Raw genomic sequence first — 19,100 nt, 5'->3', positions numbered from 1 at the left:
TTTTAATTTGACTCACTACCAGGTAAATATCTCACTTTAGGTCATTTCCACCAAGAATTAAGTTTAGACCATTTCACATTAGAAAGAATGCTGACACACGAATAAGAGAATGTGAACATACTTAAAATCGCTTACTGATGTCCAAAAACAATATATTTTTTTTTATTTCATCCTAGGAGTCTGCTTTAATTTCCATATAAAAATGATTCAAAATATTTCAGAACTGTCTGAATTTATTCTTGTTGGGTTAACAGATGCACCATTCCTGCAAACTCCTTTATTTATCATCTTTACTCTCATTTACTTGGCAACATTGTTTGGGAATCTTGGGATGATTTTGCTGATTCTGCTGGACTCCAGACTCCACACTCCCATGTACTTTTTCCTCAGTAACCTCTCTCTTGTGGACTGTGTTTATGCCTCAGCTGTCACTCCCAAGGTGATGGAAGGGTTTCTCACAGAAAATAAGATAATATCCTACAATGCATGTGCTGCCCAGATGTTCTTCTTTGCAGCCTTTGCTACTATTGAGAGTTTTATCCTGGCCTCAATGGCCTATGACCGTCATGCAGCAGTGTGCAAACCCTTGCATTACTCCACTACTATGACAACTACGATATGTGTCTTGCTTCTTGCTGGATCTTATGTCAGTGGACTCTTACAATCTTCCATCCATATTTCCTTCACATTCCAACTCTCCTTCTGTCATTCTAATGTAGTCAATCACTTTTTCTGTGATATCCCCCCACTATTAGCTCTTTCTTGCTCCAGTATTTACACAAATGAAATTATACTCTTCATGTTGGCATCATTCAATGTTGCTTTTACTCTATTAGTTATATTGTCCTCTTACTTACTAATTTTTGTTGCAATTCTGAGAATGCGCTCTGCTGAAAGCAGGAAGAAGGCCATTTCCACCTGTGCATCCCACCTTACCACTGTTTCCATCTTCTATGGCACAATTATCTTCATGTACTTACAGCCCAGCTCCAATCACTCCATGGACACTGACAAGATGGCATCTGTTTTCTACACCATGGTCATTCCCATGCTGAACCCTCTTGTATATAGCCTGAGAAATAAAGAAGTCAAGAATGCATTCAAGAAGGTTGCTGGAAAAGCAGTGCTTTCACTGGGATTAGTCAAATAACTGTAAAGTGTATTGTAGTTCCAGGCATATTCTTTATATGTATGTACTGTGTTTTCCTTTTGGATTCCGACAATATACAGCTATTGTTGGATATGTTATCATAGAAATTGGGGGCTTTAATTTAAAAATCTAGACTGTAATCCTTGATAGTAGAATACCCAATACTGCCCTGCACTTCATGTGTTATCTTCTGTTTAGTAAATATTTCCTCTGAATTGAGATATTGTTTGCTTGAGAGATTGTGGAGATTATAAAACTCAGGATGTAAATAAAATTACAATGTTCAGATGTGTTAAAAATTTAAGATTCAGGATGCCAATGAAACTTACTAGGTTGCTGAGCTCAGAACTTTGTAAGAGTCACATAGGCTAGTCCATTGAACCATAATAGCACACTAATGCTAGAGAGGAGTCTCTCAAACCACACTTCCTGAACGTTGATTATTGGGTTATAGCAATTCATATTTTTACTCAGTGGCCACCTATTCTGGCTGGACTTTCTAACAATACATCTCCCTCAGATACATTCATTTTCTTGCAGGTAGCTCCTTATCCATACTCATGTAAGTCATAACCATGACAAAACTCGTTGTTTCAACAAGAGAGACTTGCATCAAATTGTTTTATCTCTATGTTGTTGGCATGGTGTCTAGATTCACTAGACATTTCTGTACATCTTATTCACAAAACAGCTACTTTTATAGCAAGCCATGACTAGGTAGATAAATAGATCAAGAGATACCAGAGTTATAGTGTAATTTTTTACAAGTTTTATTTGTTTCTTGAAAGCTCCAAACAATATTTTGCAATATTCACTCCCTTTCAATTAACATTCCCTCTATTTATACCCATCTATTTTTAAGCACATTTGTTTTCTCTGATTAAGATCAAATTCATGATTCTCAAATGATCTTCGATGTATGATCTTCTATGGAAGTATGGTCAACCTAATAGTGGTTATACTGTTAAAAAATCAACAATAACAAAAATCAAAAATCCAACCAAACCAAAAAAAAAAAAAAAGCTTTACTTATCCCAGCAGCTATGACTGGTAATACCTTTAATGATAGTGGTAAGAGTATATGTCCAACTCTTTTCTGCGGTTTCCAGTTTGGTTAATAAGATTTTGAATCCAACCTTCATTTTCACTTCATTCTCTTCAATAGATGCATCTCTATATTGAAACCATTTTCAAATTCTGTAATTTCTTTTTTTCAGTTTACTCAACCATATATTTTTCCCTTGGGAATCACTAATGTATTTATTACTATTCACATTAAGTTTACTGAGCTAACTGTTCATGTTTTATGCAAATATCTTTAATCTCTTGATAAAGTTAATTATTATTATTTCAAGTTCTGTGTACTGGGGTTCAACCAGGTTATTTCTAGACAAATTTTAGAACCTTGCATTTTAGGGGAAATGTACAGTTTTGGTGGTACATATTGTATAAATTTGTGTATGTATGTGTGTGTGCATGTGTGTGTGAGAGAGAGAGAGAGAGACAGACAGACAGACAGATAGACACACACAGACACAGACACAGACACAGACACAGACACAGACACAGACACAGACACAGACACAGACACAGACACAGTCACAGACACAGACACAGACACACAGACAGAGACACAGGGACTGGCTATGATGAGTTCTAAACATGTTGAGTTCTCTTCTTAGCTCTGTCTGATTTGATATTCTAGGTTACCTTTGTTTAGTTGCCTGGCCACAATCTGAAGGTTGGCATGGCCTGAGCAGGTAAGTTTTCAGGGACATACAAGTTGTGTAGGCATACAGATGGAAAACTAAGCCTAGGCAGGTGTTAGGATATACCTCAGGTAATCTGGAGTAAAGGAGACTGGTTAGTCTACATTTCAGATATAGGTTCTATCCAAGGATTGGAGGATGAATATTGCTTAAGCTAGTGGAATGGAAGGAGAAAGGAGGGAGAACAGGATGACACATATGGCTACAGTATCACTGTAAGCAGTTGGTGTTGAGATCAGGTGAGTTTCAAAAGAGTGCCAGCAGACTGAACAAAGGGGACACTCCATGGCAATCAGCTGCTATACCAGAGATACTGAAGTAGAAGAGAGGGGAGAGAGAGCACTGTAGTCAACCTGATTGTGCTGAGTTTCTTGCTCTTTTCAGTGGATGATAATTTTTGTCAAATATGAGTGCATTTCATTTTTAATTTATTTGTTTGAAAATTTTATGCATAAGTACTTTAATTATATCACTTGCACATATACATATACACTCATATACATACATATATGGAGATATGTGCATATATATATATATATGCATGAAGTATTGTGCTCATTTAGTCTTTCCTCTATTTACATATGTTTAAACCTGATTTCTTGGGATTAGTAATCTACTAGATGGATTTAACCAGGAGAAAATTTATTCTTCCCCACCTGCAATTTCCATTTCTAATTTTTAATTTATATAACAATTGTAAATGAAAATTTTAGCTCACCACTAAGTAATAATTCAGCATTACCTTACTGTAATAAAATATACAATAATTAGAGCAATAAAAACTCCAGATTCTTTATATTTCATATAGAAGGTCCTTGAAGCATTTATCACAATCTTCTAGTTGTATCATGATTCTTGGTATAACTGAGCCCATTAAAACAATCCAATTTTCCTGTTTTTATTCTTCTTGTAGCCATGTTTGTTCGTTTATCTATAAAATGTATATTTTTTCTATAAATGTATTTATTTATTTATTTGTTTTTATGTTTATTTTCTTTTTATTGGCTATTTTCTTTATTTGCATTTCAAAAGTTATCACCCTTCCCAGTTTCCCCTCTGCAATTCCCCTATTCTGTCCCACCTCCCCACTGCTTCTATTAGGGTGTACCCCACCCACCCACTTACCCAAGTCTACCTCACTGCCCTAGAATTTCCCCACACTGGGACATCCAGCCTCCACAGGAACAAGGGCCTCCCCTCCCATTGATGTCAGGTAAGACAATCCTGTGCTACATATGCAGCTGGATCCATGAGTCCCTCCACATGTACTATTTGGACAGTGGTTTAGTCCTTGAGAGTTCTGGGGTCTGGTTGGTTGGTATTGCTCTTCTTCGTATGGCAGTGCAAAATATCATCCTGAGTGAGATAGCCCAGTCACAAAAGAACATACATGTTATGTACTCACTGGTAAGTGGATATTAAGCAAAAAGCTTGGAATACCCACAATACAACTCACAGGCCATATGATGCTCAAGAAGAAGCAAGACCAAAGTTTGGAGAGAATGTTTTATGTAATTAGAATTACTATCACCTCTTTGAATTTTAACCTTGAATGTTGTTTAATTATGGGGTCCATCTTCTTTCACGTTAAATGTGAATGGAGCCTAGTTCTGAAAAATTAGTAATTCTCAAGGTTCTAGGACATAGCACTATTGATATCCAATGGACATGTTAACTGTTAGGCCACTTTATTTATGAATAGTTTACACTAAAACCTTAAAATAAATGTTAGTTGGTAGCCATAAGGAGATAAAATATTAAGTAGACATAAATGGAACTAATGGTTTGATTTTGAAATATTAGCCTTTTCTACATTCTTTAAGCATTTATATTTTTGGCCACATGTTAACAGGAATAGCCTAATAAGGTAGGTGATGATTTTGTCCTATTTCTAATTTAAGAGAAATGGAACATCATTTTTCACATTGAATATGAAGGGAGCCTATTTCAGAGAAATAAAAAATCCTCAAGATTTGATGTTCAACATTCTAAACCCAGAATCTCTCTCAAATTGAAAATCCCTATTCCTAATACAACCACAGGAATTTTGTTAGAGCTCATTCTATCTATATAGAGTTCAAGAATATATACTCTGAAATATAGTCTGGCAGAGGGTATGACATCTGATGGAATTGCAAAAGTATACACTGTAAATATATTCTAATTGAGACTACAAAATCTCAGGAAACTACAATGGTGTCTATTCCTCCTTATCCTATTCTTACATCCCCATCCATAGAATAGTACGCTATATGAAATATGATGGTTGTGACAGGAAGTGTAAACAGCTGAATCTTTACTACAACTGTTTGAAATTTCCTTTTTGTGGGGTTTCCTTTCTTTGGAAATTTCCTTTCTTTGGGGTTCTAAATGGCATTAAGTTATCAATAAGAATATGCTCAAAAGAGTGTACATACATTTCAACTGACCAGTGCTTAAAAGGAAGAGTTTAGTTAGAAACCCTCAAAATGAGATTCTAAAATGGGACCAAATCATTATCAATATATACATAGTAATAAAAAGAAAAGCTGGTGTTATAGCTCAGTGACATAGGACTTACATAATATGCACAACACCCTAAGCTTCATCTCAGCAAAAATAATAGCAGAAAAAGGGAAGAAAATATAATAATATATTGACAGGGTTTTATTAATATATGAAATTCACTGATAGGTTTTGCCTGTAATATATGTGGAAATGTGACTGCATGTTTCACTGAACTGTCAATGAAAATTTAAAGTGCAAATCATTTATTTTAAGTAGGATAAAACAGTCCTAGGTGGATTGTTTTAATAATATTTATGATAGAACTAGAAATCTGGAATAGCTCATTTATAGCTCATGCTTTTCCAGTTGTGGTTAGCAATGAAGTTCTGCTGATCACCTATATCTTACCAATCATTCTCCCACCTTGAATTCAGTTGATGCTCTTTCATATTAAACAAAACATTGACACATGAATAAGAGACTATATTCATGGCTAAGATTTCATGGTAGTGTTGAACTAGCATATCTTCTCATTTCTTAATCTGCTCTTTGGAATGTTTCATGATTTCTAAGTTACATTGATGGAGAATATTTCAGAGGCAACTGAGTTTTTTCTTGTGAACTTCACAGGTGCGTCAGAATGTCAGATGCCAATATTTATCATTTTTACTGTCATTTATTTGACCACTCTGATTAGGAACCTTGGGATGATTACAGATAGACGGCCTCTGCACTCTGAGAATCTGTTTTTAAAGGTTTAATTATTTTTACTGTAACTTCAGTAGACATCTGTCAAAGATAAATGCTATGCTAAAATGATAAGTATATATACATTACATATATATATATGTATATATATATATGAGTATATTTGTCATTTTAGTAAATATTTTATTGGTTATTTTATTTTATTTATTTATATTTCAAATGTTGTTCTCCTTCCCAGTCTCCCCTCCACAAATGCCCCATGTCATCCCTCCCCCACTTTTCCCCTAAGAGGGTGCTCCTCTATCCATCCACCCAATCCCACCTCACCTTTCTAGCATGGCTCTACGTAGAGGCATCAAGCCTAAACAGGACCAAAGGCCTTCCCTCACATTGATGGTAGATAAGGCAGTCCTCTTCAACATATGTAGCTGGAGGGATGGACCCATCCATGTATACTCTCTGATTGGTGATTTTATCCCTAGGAACACTGGAGGGTCTGGTTAGCTAATATTGTTCTTCCTAAGTGGTTGTAAATATCCTTCAGCTCTTTTAGCCCTTTCCATAACTCTTCTATTGGGGACCTGGGCTCAGTCTTATGGCTCGCTGTATCTGCATCTCTATTAGTAAGATGCTGGTACAGTCTCTCAGAGGACATCTATACCAAGCTCCTATCAGCAAGCACTTCCTGGAATCAGCAATAGTGCCAGGGTCTCATTTCTGGGATGGGTCTCCGGGTAGGGCAGTCTCTGGATGGCTTTCCTTCAGTATATGCTCCATTTGTTGTCTCTACATTCCTTTGACAATTCTCTGGTAAAGATTGGAAATGGGTGGGCAGCCCAATCCCTCAACTAGGGACCATGACTATCTGCTGAGGGTAATTTCTATTTTTTTTAATTAGGTAATTTCTTCATTTACATTTCAAATGCTATCCCAAAAGTTCCCCCATACCACCCCCATTCCCCTACCCACCCACTCCTATTTCTTGACCCTGTATTGAGGCATATAAAGTTTGTAAGACCAAGGGGCTTCTCTTCCCAATGATGTCCGACTAGGACATCTTCTGCTACATATACAGCTAGAGACACGAGCTCTGGGGGTACTGGTTAGTTCAAATTGCTGTTCTGCCTATAGGGTTGCAGACCCCGTTAGCTCATTAGGTACTTTCTCTAGCTTCTCCATTGGGGACCCGGTGTTCCATCCAATAGCTGACTGTGAACAATCACTTCTTGTTTGCCAGGCACTGGGATAGCCTCAGAAGAGAAAGCTATATCAGTGTCCTTTCAGCAAAATCTTGCTGGCATATGCAATGGTGTCAGCGTTTGAAGGCTGATTATGGGATGGACCCCAGGTGTGGCAGACTCTAGATGGTGCATCCTTTCGTCTCAGCTCCAAACTTTATCTCTGTAACTCCTTTAATGGGTGTTTTGATCCCAATGCTAAGAAGTGGCAAAGTGCCCAAACTTTGGTCTTCGTTCTTCATGAGTTTCACGTGTTTTGCAAATTGTATCTTGTATCATGGGTATTCTAACATTCTGGGCTAATATCCACTTATCAGTGAATACATATGTGAGTTCTTTTGTGATTGGGTTACCTCACTCAGGATGATGCCCTCCAGGTCCATTCATTTGCCTAGGAATTTCATAAATTCATTCTTTTTAATAGCTGAGTAGTACTCCATTGTGTAAAGGTACCACATTTTCTGTATCCATTCCTCTGTTGAGGGGCACGTGGGTTCTTTCCAGCTTCTGGCTATTATAAATAAGGGTGGTTTGAACAGAGTGGTGCATGTGTCCTTCTTACCAGTTGGAACATCTTCTGGATATATGCCCAGGAGAGGTACTGCAGAATCCTCCGGTAGTACTATGTCCAATTTTCTGAGGAAGTGCCAGACTGATTTCCAGAGTGGTTGTACAAGCTTGCAATCCCACCAACAATGGAGGAGTGTTCATCTTTCTAAACATCCTGGCCAGCATCTGTTGTCAACTGAATTTTTAATCTTAGCCATTTCTGACTGGTGTGAGGTGGAATCTCAGGGTTGTTTTGATTTGCATTTCCCTGATGATTAAGGATGATCCTGAACATTTTTTCAGTTGCTTCTCAGACATTCAGTATTCCTCAGGTGAGAATTCTTTGTTTAGCTCTGACCCAATTTTTTGATGGGGTTATTTGATTCTCTGGAGTCTACCTTCTTGGATTCTTTATATATATTGGATATTAATCCACTATCTGATTTAGGATTGGTAAAGATCCTTTCCCAGTTTGTTCATGTCCTTTTTGTCTCATCGACAGTATTTTTCTCCCTTACAGAAGCTTTGCAATTTTGAGGTCCCATTTGTTGATTCTCGATTCTACAGCAGAAGCCATTGCTGTTCTATTTAGGAATTTTTCCCCTGTTCCCATATCTTTAAGGCTTTTCCCCACTTTCTCCTCTATAAGTTTCACTGTCTCTCGTTTTATGTGGAGTTCCTTGATCCATTTAGATTTGACCTTAGTACAGGGAGATAGGAATAGATCAATTGGAATTCTTCTACATGATAACTGCCAGTTGTGCCAGCACCACTTTTTGAAAAGGCTGTCTTTTTTCCACTGGATGGTTTTAGCTCCGTTGTCAAAGATAGTTACCATAGGTGTGTGGGTTCATTTCTGGGTCTTCAATTCTATTCCATTGGTCTACTTGTCTATCGCTATACCAGTACCATGCAGTTTTTATCACAATTGCTCTGTAGTACAGCTTTAGGTCAGGCATGGTTATTCCACCAGAGGTTCTTTTATCATTGAGAATAGTTTTTGCTATCTTCCCTTTGTTGGGTACTTCAACTAAGGTCAACTCCATTCAGTCCTGTGAACCTCTTGCTTCTTTGGTATCTAGGGCTTTCTAGTGGCTGCTCTCAGTTCCTCATCCCCCACTGCTATATATTGCTATTCATTTTCCTGACTGTCTGGACTTCTCTCCTGTCTCCTTCCACACCTAATCCTGCCCCCTTTTTCCTCTCCTTCCTCTCCTTCTCTGATGACACTCCCTCCCTCTACATCAATTATTTTGTTTCCCCTTCTAAGTAGTTTTGAAGCATCCACACTCTGGTCTTCTTTCTTGTTAAGGTTCATATGGTCTGTGGGTATTATCGTGGGTATTCTGAGATTTGTGGCTAGTATCCATGTATCAGTGAGTACATACCTTTTACCTCATATCAGTGAGTGTGTTCTTTTGTGTCTGGTTTAACTCACTGAGACGGATATTTTCTAGTTCCATCCATTTGCCATGAACTAATGATGGTTTTTTCCTGGTTGGTGCTTTAGTTTTGTTTTGATTTTTGTTTTTAATAGTTATTTACACTGTTCTCAGCCATCTGTGAAATAGAACTCAAAACTACACTGAGATCCATTATCACCCAATTCAAAATGTCTATCAGCAAAAACATAACACAAGGCTGATTCCATGATAGGATTCAAACTGTCTGTCCAGGAGACCATGTGTAACAACTGGGCAAGTCTAGGCAAGTCAGTTACTAGAAAATAAAAGGCTTCAGGCATCTAGTCAGAAACTGCCCTTCCATCAGAAGCTACCCTACCACCTAGCCTGAGTCAAGGACAGTGGGTCAGTTGGTTTTTAGTCTGACTTCCAAACAACAGTTTCCAGCATCTATGCTCCTGCAATGGTCATGGAATGTTCCTAGAGATGGACACAACCAATTAAGATATAATTAACCCACCCCAGAATACACCTAATGTCATGACTTCAAGCTCACTTCAGGGTCTCCATCTTGGAATGAGAGACCCCAGCATGTTGGACTTCTGCAAAATAAAACTCTCTTTGTGTTTACATACTATTTGAGTCCAGGGTATCATTTTTTTTGGTGAATCATGGACCCTTGCAACACATTTTATGTTAGCATATATGGAAGCTTTTATACTAATGGGTACCTATATATCCTTTGTTATTGTTGTTGCTGCTGCTTTTGTAGTTTCTGCTTTTGTTTTCATTTTCTCTTTTCCTTGTGTTCATGGTGTTCATATCTATATTCTATGTCTCTTCCTTTAATGCTTTAAAATTTCAACTATACTTATCTAGTCCTGATGTAATTATTATAATAAATACGTCAGAACAACCATAGTTTCCTCCACTGGACTCACTCAAAACCAGCATTATCAGCTATGAGGAAGTCAGAATGAAGGGTGTTCATGGGGTAGATGAGTTAATTTTTACTTATGAACTATTGGCTATTGCTAGATTCTGGGAGATACAAAACCTCAGTCTGTAGTTGCAACACCCAGTGCTGAGCCAACCAGGTTCAAACAGATAGCCCCAAAGTCATGGCCACAGAGATAAAACACTGATTACATCCTGTAGGCCATGAAATACATTGAGTAGTTATAAACATGTGAGAAATTTGTGAGGAGGAAGCAGATTGACTGGGGTATAAAGGAGATGGTGTTTCAGAAAAATCAGTATGTATCTTCTATATGTGTAAAATTGTCGAAAAACAAATTTAATTATGAAAATATACCAACCTATGTGTAAACAGTTATTTACATAGTAAAAAATCAAAGTATTGAATTTTTAAATGTATATGTATATAGATAGCATTTATTGTAGAAAAGATAAATCCCAATGCTATTCACTTATATCAGCCTCAATCCTTGGCTTGGTAAGATAGTCTCCTCCTGGATGTCTCATGTCTCACATTTGTTTGAACAATGGCAACAAGTGCTGACGGTAATACCTGGGAAGACTAGTTTATATTGTTGTGCTTCTTGCATGAATTGTTCTTGGGAGCTGACACTTCTAATCTTTCTGGAAATCTGATGATCCTTTTCATGACAATGGTTGAGATGTTTGTTTGGCTTATCCATGTGCTAGTCAACACCTCCAAAAATGAGGTATGCCTTGTTGAAAGGATATCAACTCAAAAAATATAAGCGTTAAAGGCTGCTTTCTCTTTAGGACATGACAATCATATAATAATACATTTAATTGTGCATGCAGGTCTTTGTGATTACTCTCTACTTATTTTTCTTTTTGGATTTGGGTTCATTTATTTTAAGATTATAATGTAATATAATATAATACAATTATATTTTTTCTATATAACCCTTTCCTACTTCTGAATGGTATTTTTTTGCACTTCTTGCATTGTTTTAAACTCACAACCCCATTTTTTCATTAATACCTGTTATATATATATACAAATTTTGCCAGATTAGTCTATATCAGTTTACTTGTATATATGTTTTCAGGACTATTTTATTTTGAATTCTAAATTGGTGTGCTCTACCATTAAGAAAAACACTGTTTTTCCTATGTTTGACATTTCTTAGTTGCCTGTAGTTCTTTTGCAAGGTTGAAGCCATCTATTTTGGCATTGGCATGTCTGTTGATGTCATTCTTGTGTGGGTCATTTCTATGTCTTTTAATTGATATGGACTCATGTGCTGTATGTCCTTGTGGTTTAAAACTTCTGTTTACCTATAGCTGTAGCCTGGGTTATCATCGCCCTCTCTTACCTAACTCCACACAGTAGGTACTTTTCATTTACTCTCTGCCATTCTGCCAAATTCAAGGAATCATTTGTATTATCTACAATGTCCCATAGTTAGCAAACCTATACAAATTTTTATACTACAGTGATTTCACACTGGCTTTACTAATATGTTGTAACATTAAGACAGAATTAAAACCTTGGCCTAACAACATATTCACACCAAAGTGGCAGTTCTTTCTACTCATTTTCGGTGAGGTATTCGGAATCACTGTTTTTTTTTTTTTTTTTTTTTTTTTTTTTTTTTTTTTTTTTTTTTTTTTTTTTTAAGGCTGGGCAAGCTGTAGTTTGGATGGGATAGGATCATAGCTGAGAGCCCTGTTTTTCACCATTATCTTCGGTTCTTTTATGTAAATCAAGTAACTTCTCTGAATGTCAGGTTCATCTTGAAAGGGCTTCACACTGGAATTTCTAAAACACCTTTAAGACTAGAAATGTATAAAATGTAAGTTTCTGTTACTTAAATCTCATAGACTTTTTCCAGCATAAAGGATTTTTTCTATTTCTGTGATTATTTTTCCTGTTTACATTTGCCTCATCCAAAATAAGAATTTTCATGGTTTGCTCACAAAGTTCAGCTCAAGTGTCTTTCTCAAAATTGCCTTCATGGCCTCCTCCTTTAGTCACTATCTCTCCTGTCACTGATTGTGTTTTATTCATGCAATTTATGAATGTCTAATAATATCCCAGTTAGTTCACTTACATCTTCTGCTCTATCAGTATCAAAGAGAATTTTGCTAAAGTTGAAATAATTACATATTTTTCAGAACGAAGAAACCATTTTAAAGGACTTATTTTAAAGTGGAAGAGAAAGTTAAATAATGTCAAATACTTGCTTCAAATTCTACCTTTTGTCCTGTTCAAACTTGTCAGCATCTCCTATTTAAGAATAAACATGCCTCCAACTTTAGTAGTTTAACTGTCCCTACCAACACACATGAAAAACATACATAGATAAGTCTGGTGTGTATAGTCTCTGTCCACAAAGTCAAGTTCTGTCTACAACACCATGACAAACAGCTGCTACTTGGTTTTTTTTGTTTGTTTGTTTGTTTTTTGTTTTTTGTTTTTTGTTTTTTGTTTTTTTTTTTTGTCTGCTTAAAGATTTTTTTAAAAATATTTTTATTAGGTATTTTCCTCATTTACATTTCCAATGCTATCCCAAAAGTCCCACATACCCTCCCCCCACACACACACTCCCCTACCTACCCACTCCCACTTTTTGGCCCTGGCCTTCCCCTGTACTGGGGCATATAAAGTTTGCAAGTCCAATGGGCCTCTCTTCCCAGTGATTGCCGACTAGACCATCTTTTGATACATATGCAGCTAGAGTCAAGAGCTCAGGGTACTGGTTAGTTCATAATGTTGTTCCACCTATAGGGTTGCAAATCCCTTTAGCTCCTTGGGTACTTTCTCTAGCTCCTCCATTGGGGGCCCTGTGACCTGCTTTTTTAATGTTATTTTTTGTGAACTTGAAATATAATGATTTGAAAAAGAGACCAGTCAAAGTAATGGAAGCTTTGAGGTCCAGGTTACAGTATTGAAGTAGCAATACATCTTTGCAGCCATGAAATACCCTCTTCTTTTCACCTTCCAAAATCCTTTACCTGTAATATGGATGAAAAGCAAATGAGGCTTTCCTTTCCTCTGGTTCTGATTATTCTACTTGACAGCAAATCAAGTCTCTTTGTCACTTTATTACCAAATCTCCTAGGTTTGAAATTTCTCTCTCTCTCTCTCTCTCTCTCTCTCTCTCTCTCTCTCTCTCTCTCTCTCTCAAGCTTCTGGCTATTATAAATAAGGCTGTGGAACATGTGTCTTTCTTACCAGTTGGAACATCTTCTGGATATATGCCCAGGAGAGGTATTGTGGTATCCTCCAGTAGTACTATGTCCAATATTCTGAGGAAGTGCCAGACTGATTTCCAGAGTGGTTGTACAAGCTTGCAATCCCACCAACAATGGAGGAGTGTTCCTCTTTCTCCACATCCTGGCCAGCATCTGCTGTCACCTGAAGTTTTGATCTTAGCCATTCTGACTGGTGTGAGGTGGAATCTCATGGTTGTTTTCATTTGAATTTCCCTGATGATTAAGGATGCTGAACATTTTTTTCAGGTGCTTCTCCGCCATTCATTATTCCTCAGGTGAGAATTCTTTGTTTAGCTCTGAGCCAATGGAGTATTACTCAGCTATTAAAAAGAATGAATTTATGAAATTTCTAGGCAAATGGATGGACCTGGAGGGCATCATCCTGAGTTAGGTAACCCAATCACAAAAGAACTCACATGATATGTACTCCTTGATAAGTGGATATTAGCTCAGAAACTTAGAATACCCAAGATATAAGTTACAATTTGCAAACCATATGAAGCTCAAGAAGAACGAAGACAAAAGTGTGGACACTTTGCCCCTTCTTAGAATTGGGTACAAAACACCCATGGAAGGAGTTACAGAAACAAACTTTTGAGCTGAGACAAAAGGATGGACCATCTAGAGACGGCCATATCCGGGATCCATCCCATAATCAGCCTCCAAACGCTGACACCATTGCATACACTAGCAAGACCCTGATATAGCTGTCTCTTGTGAAGCTATGCCTGGGCCTAACAAACACAGAAGTGGATGCTCACACTCAGCTATTGGATGGATCACAGGTCCCCCAATGGAGGAGCTAGAGAAAGTACCCAAAGAGCTAAAGGGATCTGCAATTCTATAGATGGAACAACATTATGAACTAACCAGTAACCTGGAGCTCTTGACTCTAGCTGCATATGTATCAAAAGATGGCCTAGTCGCCCATCAGTGGAAAGAGAGGCCCATTGGTCATGCAAACTTAATATGCCCCAGTACAGGGGAATGCCAGGGCCAAGAAGTGGGAGTGGGTGGGTAGGAGAGTTGGGGGGAGGGTATAGGGGACTTTTGGGATAGCATTGGAAATGTAAATGAGGAAAATACCTAATAAAAAGAAAATAAATAAGTAAGTAAGTAAATAAATAAATAAATAAATAACTGCAAATAAAATAGAGTAGTTATGGGGAAAGAGAGTAAAACTTGTAAGAGGTGAGAGGCAAGAGTGAGAACACTGAAACCATTGACATTTTATTCACATCTTCTCATAATAAATTAGGATACATTTATTTTTAATTTCACCGAGCAGTTTATCCACGTTTTCTTTGAACTACTTTGATGAATCTTGTAATTATTCATTATAATTCTGTATCTTGGGGTTCTTCGTGGACATTCCTTTTGTTAAACCTATCATTCTATAGGACTGATAGGTTTTGATGAAAAAAATGTACTACCTTGCTTTTTCACATTGTTGGTAAGTTTGCAATGATATATTTGCATGGGGATATTTTTAATTGTAAGTCTGATTTAAATATAGCATTTTTGGACAGATGGGAGGATGAGTGGACAGGTTTATGATAGAGTTTGATAATATCTTGAGTGGAATCAGGTGAGATCTGCATAGGGAATAGTGCTAATGTTCAAAAGACTTACATGTGGAGCTGTATCTTGCTTTATGGAAGCTGTACATGGTGTGGAAGGTATCAGTGAACTGTAGGATACATAGATATACAGCTAAATTCAAGACATCTTTTCTGCTATAGGCAGAGGAGGCCAGACTAGGCTAGGGCAATATGTGAGTAGAACACAGGCATAATATGGAGTTTGTGAGGAAGGTAGTAACAGATATGACAGGGAAAATCACCTGGCTAGATTCTGGAGACGTAACTAGGATGTTTGGTAGGTGGAGTAGTTGGATGAAAGCAAACTGTGGAGGTTACAAGTATGTTGGGTCCAGGTGGAAATCTAGAGTTGAGCAGCAGTGCAAGTCTGGCTTATCAGACTAGACAGGGGAAATGGGAGGAGGACAGAGTCTAGATCTGGAGAATTTCAGAGAAAGTCTCCATAAAGGTGTCAGGTAGAATCTCAAGGGTAGACCTTAGGCAAGAAAGAGGGAAATCTTAAACTTTGAAATACATAAAAAGACCATATACAAAAATGGCATATGTTATGATGAGACATGTGGGTATTTTCTTTGCAAAGCTTAAAATGGAAGAATAAAGTATTTCAGGGACATCTCAACTTTTGGACTGAATCTAATATCAGAATACTTGAAAAAGTGATTAAGTTTCCTATATATACACTTTAATGAGGCTTTTAATTTTTGTGTGTGTCCAACCTGGTTGTGCAACAGCTGTGATTGATGACTGGAGGCTCTTTCCTCTAAGCTTCTATTTCCCAGTGTTTTCATGAGCACTGTTAGACAAAATGCAAACACTATTCTCTGATGTCTTCATCAAGGTCAAGCTGAAAAATCAATATGGACTCATACATCTCCAGAGACATACATTCATATATACTGCTTCCCTCTGAGATATGTACATAGCTTATAATCGTTTCCTTGATACTGACAATAGTTCAAAACTAAATTCTATTCTATGGCAGAGCTCAACCTGTGGAGAAAATGAAGAACAAGATGCTTTCTTCTGGGAAATAGATGTTGATCAATACATTGAATATGAAACATTTCACTCTTATTTATCTGTTTCTTGAAAAACAGTATTAAAAATATTTGAATATGGGTAGTAAAATATAAATGATGATAAAATATTCAGCCATTTTTATTTTCTAAGTGCAAACAAAATTGAAGTTACAATCTGTAATGGGAAAGCAGGTGAGTCATAGATAAATTATTAATAATAATCCTCTCACTCTCAGCCACTGCTCTTCTAACTACTATACTGCTGTAGAGCACCCAGAATATACTCTAAGTACTTTTAAATACTGAGTTAAGGGTTTTATCCTAGAAGAATACTATGTTCTGATTTTCTAATATTTATTATGTATAGGGTTAGAGATCTACATGAAATATATCATATTTAACTTCAGAAGGCTGTATGACTCTCAATATCCATTTGTCATGTCAATTACTAGAGCAGTTTCCCTGGGGCCATCAACTGTTAGATGTTATTTCTGTGATCTGAACATTGTGAAGAAACTGGGAAAAGATGAAAAAGAGCTTGCAAGGTAATAGATATAACTTACATAGTTTAAAAATGTTATTATACCTTTTAAAAACTTACACATTTCTGGCAATGTAAGTGCAGTCATAGCCTGTAAAAGAGTTTGAATTTCACCCTGATCATTTAAAAGAACATGTATTATCTTTTGCCTTGAGGTTATTAATGAAGAATGATTATGTCACGATTCCAAATTTAGAGGTGGCTCTCAGGTTAAAAGACAAACTTATATGTGATCATAGGTGTATAGTTTTGTTTCGCCTGATTCATCATGGAAATGACATAAGATACATCATTAACTGTAAAATAATATGTAGAGAGAATAAAAATAATTCTTCGTTTATGTTGATTTTATTCTCCCTCAAACACAAATAAAGACAGACTTGTGTGATGGTAGTAGAACATCACTACATAGCTACAACTATGTGAATGGAATTTGGTTCAAGTACCAGAGATGGAAAATACAGTAGATTAATTTTTTTACTAACATAGAACAAAGTTAATTGTATATTTCTACATTGCTCTTGCTACCAAGAACTTCTGATGTACAGTTTAGGTAAGTGAATTTGTGAAATATTACAAGTAAGAAATAAATCCTTTGTGGTATACTGAGATAAATATTATCATATACAAGAAAACTTTAAAAAATAGTTTTATAAGGAGCCATATTGGCAGCAAAGAAGTAAACATCTCTATTTCTACTATTCCCAGACAAACGACTTCATTCAGCCCACAAGTACTCAACATTCAGTATAGGCCTTTTCAAGCCGTGTGTGTGAACATTTAAGTTAGAGAATTTGTCCATACCTAAAATCTCATAGTGAGTTCAACATACAATATTTTATATTTCCTTATTTCATCCTAGGAGCCTGTCATAATTCTTATGAAACACAGATGCATAATATTTCTGAAGCCACTGAATTTATCCTTGTGGGATTAACAGATGCCCCAGGGCTACAGGTCCCTTTATTTATCATCTTTACTTTTATTTATTTGACCACATTGTTTGGTAACCTTGGGATGATTGTGTTGATTCTCCTGGACTCTCGTCTCCACACTCCCATGTACTTTTTTCTTAGTAACCTCTCACTGGTGGATTGTGTCTATGCCTCAGCTGTCACTCCCAAGGTAATAGAAGGGTTTCTCACAGAAAAGAAGATCATATCCTACAATGCATGTGCTACACAGATGTTCTTCTTAATAGGATTTGCAATTATTGAAGGTTTCCTCTTAGCATCAATGGCCTATGATCGTCATGCAGCAGTGTGTAAACCCTTGCACTATTCTACCACCATGACAACAACAATATGCACCTTGCTCATTGTGGGTTCTTACATCAGTGGACTCTTACAATCTTCTATCCATGTTGGCTTCACTTTCCACCTCTCCTTTTGCCATTCCAATGTAGTGAATCACTTTTTTTGTGACATTCCCCCACTACTGGCTCTTTCTTGCTCTAGTGTCTACATAAATGAAATTGTTCTGTTTATCTTGGCAGCAATCAATATAGCTTTAACTATATTGGTTATCTTGAACTCTTATGTACTTATTTTTGTTGCAATCTTGAGGATGCATTCTGCTGATGGACAAAAGAAGGCCATTTCCACCTGTGCATCCCACCTCACCACTGTTTCAATCTTCTATGGCACAATTATCTTCATGTACTTACAGCCCAGCTCCACTCACTCCATGGACACTGACAAGGTAGCATCTGTGTTCTATACCATGATCATTCCCATGCTGAACCCTCTTGTCTATAGCCTGAGGAACAAAGAAGTCAAGAATGCATTTAAAAAGGTTACTAGAAAAGTGTTGTTTTCACTGGGATTACTCTAAGTATAAGATGTTTGGAAATGATGTGAAAATTATTTAAATATTTTAGACATAATTTTCCTGACTTTAATTTTTCTGAATAGGTATTTCATAGATGAAGCCCCTTCTCTTTATTTCTTGTAGATTCTTAGTATTGTTCTTTTGGATATTTATTATAGAAGTAAGACATCTCAATTGTAAAAATCAAGATTAGAATCGCCAACCTCACATTGTACCATAAAATATGTGTCTTTGTGTATTTCCTCTGGATAAAATCTTTGGTTACTTGGGATGGAGGGAGATTATAAGACTCAGGAAATAAAAATTACATGCTCAAAATCTTACTAATTTTAAAAAGATCCATGATCTCAGTGAAACATACTAGGCTCTAGATCTCATAATATTACAAGATTCACAAATGTAGGTCCTTAAAAGGATAATAGGAAAAATAATGTTGGAAAGAAGAGACTCTCAACTTAAGTTCCTTTCAAGTTGTTTATTAACCTGCAGGAACTCTGATTTTTTTCTTGAATGGTCACCCATGAAGTATGGGCTTTCTAAAGATGAATTGTCTTAGATACACCCATGCTTCTGTAAACAGTTCCTTGACT

At 36.6% G+C, this 19,100-nt stretch overlaps 2 protein-coding genes across 2 annotated transcripts; both read left to right on the top strand.

Moving 5' to 3' along the window:
* The first annotated feature begins 202 nt into the window (after positions 1-202).
* On the top strand, positions 203-1,150 carry LOC110288282 (olfactory receptor 5B12-like). The gene has a single exon (XM_021154671.1). The coding sequence runs from the start codon at positions 203-205 to the stop codon at positions 1,148-1,150; it is 948 nt and encodes a 315-aa protein (XP_021010330.1).
* A 15,379-nt stretch (positions 1,151-16,529) lies between these two features.
* On the top strand, positions 16,530-18,669 carry LOC110288283 (olfactory receptor 5B2-like). The gene is made up of 2 exons (XM_021154672.2): positions 16,530-16,684; positions 17,543-18,669. Exons 1-2 carry the CDS (start codon positions 16,666-16,668, stop codon positions 18,511-18,513), a joined length of 990 nt encoding a protein of 329 aa, XP_021010331.2. The 5' UTR covers positions 16,530-16,665; the 3' UTR covers positions 18,514-18,669.
* Positions 18,670-19,100: the final 431 nt, after the last annotated feature.

Source organism: Mus caroli, unplaced genomic scaffold (genome assembly GCF_978045245.1).
Source record: "Mus caroli unplaced genomic scaffold, Mus_caroli_1 scaffold_20, whole genome shotgun sequence".
Lineage (NCBI taxonomy): Eukaryota > Metazoa > Chordata > Mammalia > Rodentia > Muridae > Mus > Mus caroli.
Note: the sequence above shows the minus strand (reverse complement) of the source record. Positions and strands in the feature narration are given on the sequence as shown.

Bases quoted from the DNA above. Each gene is read 5' to 3' on its own strand.
- LOC110288282 (XM_021154671.1), top strand. From the start codon at position 203: ATGATTCAAAATATTTCAGAACTGTCTGAATTTATTCTTGTTGGGTTA.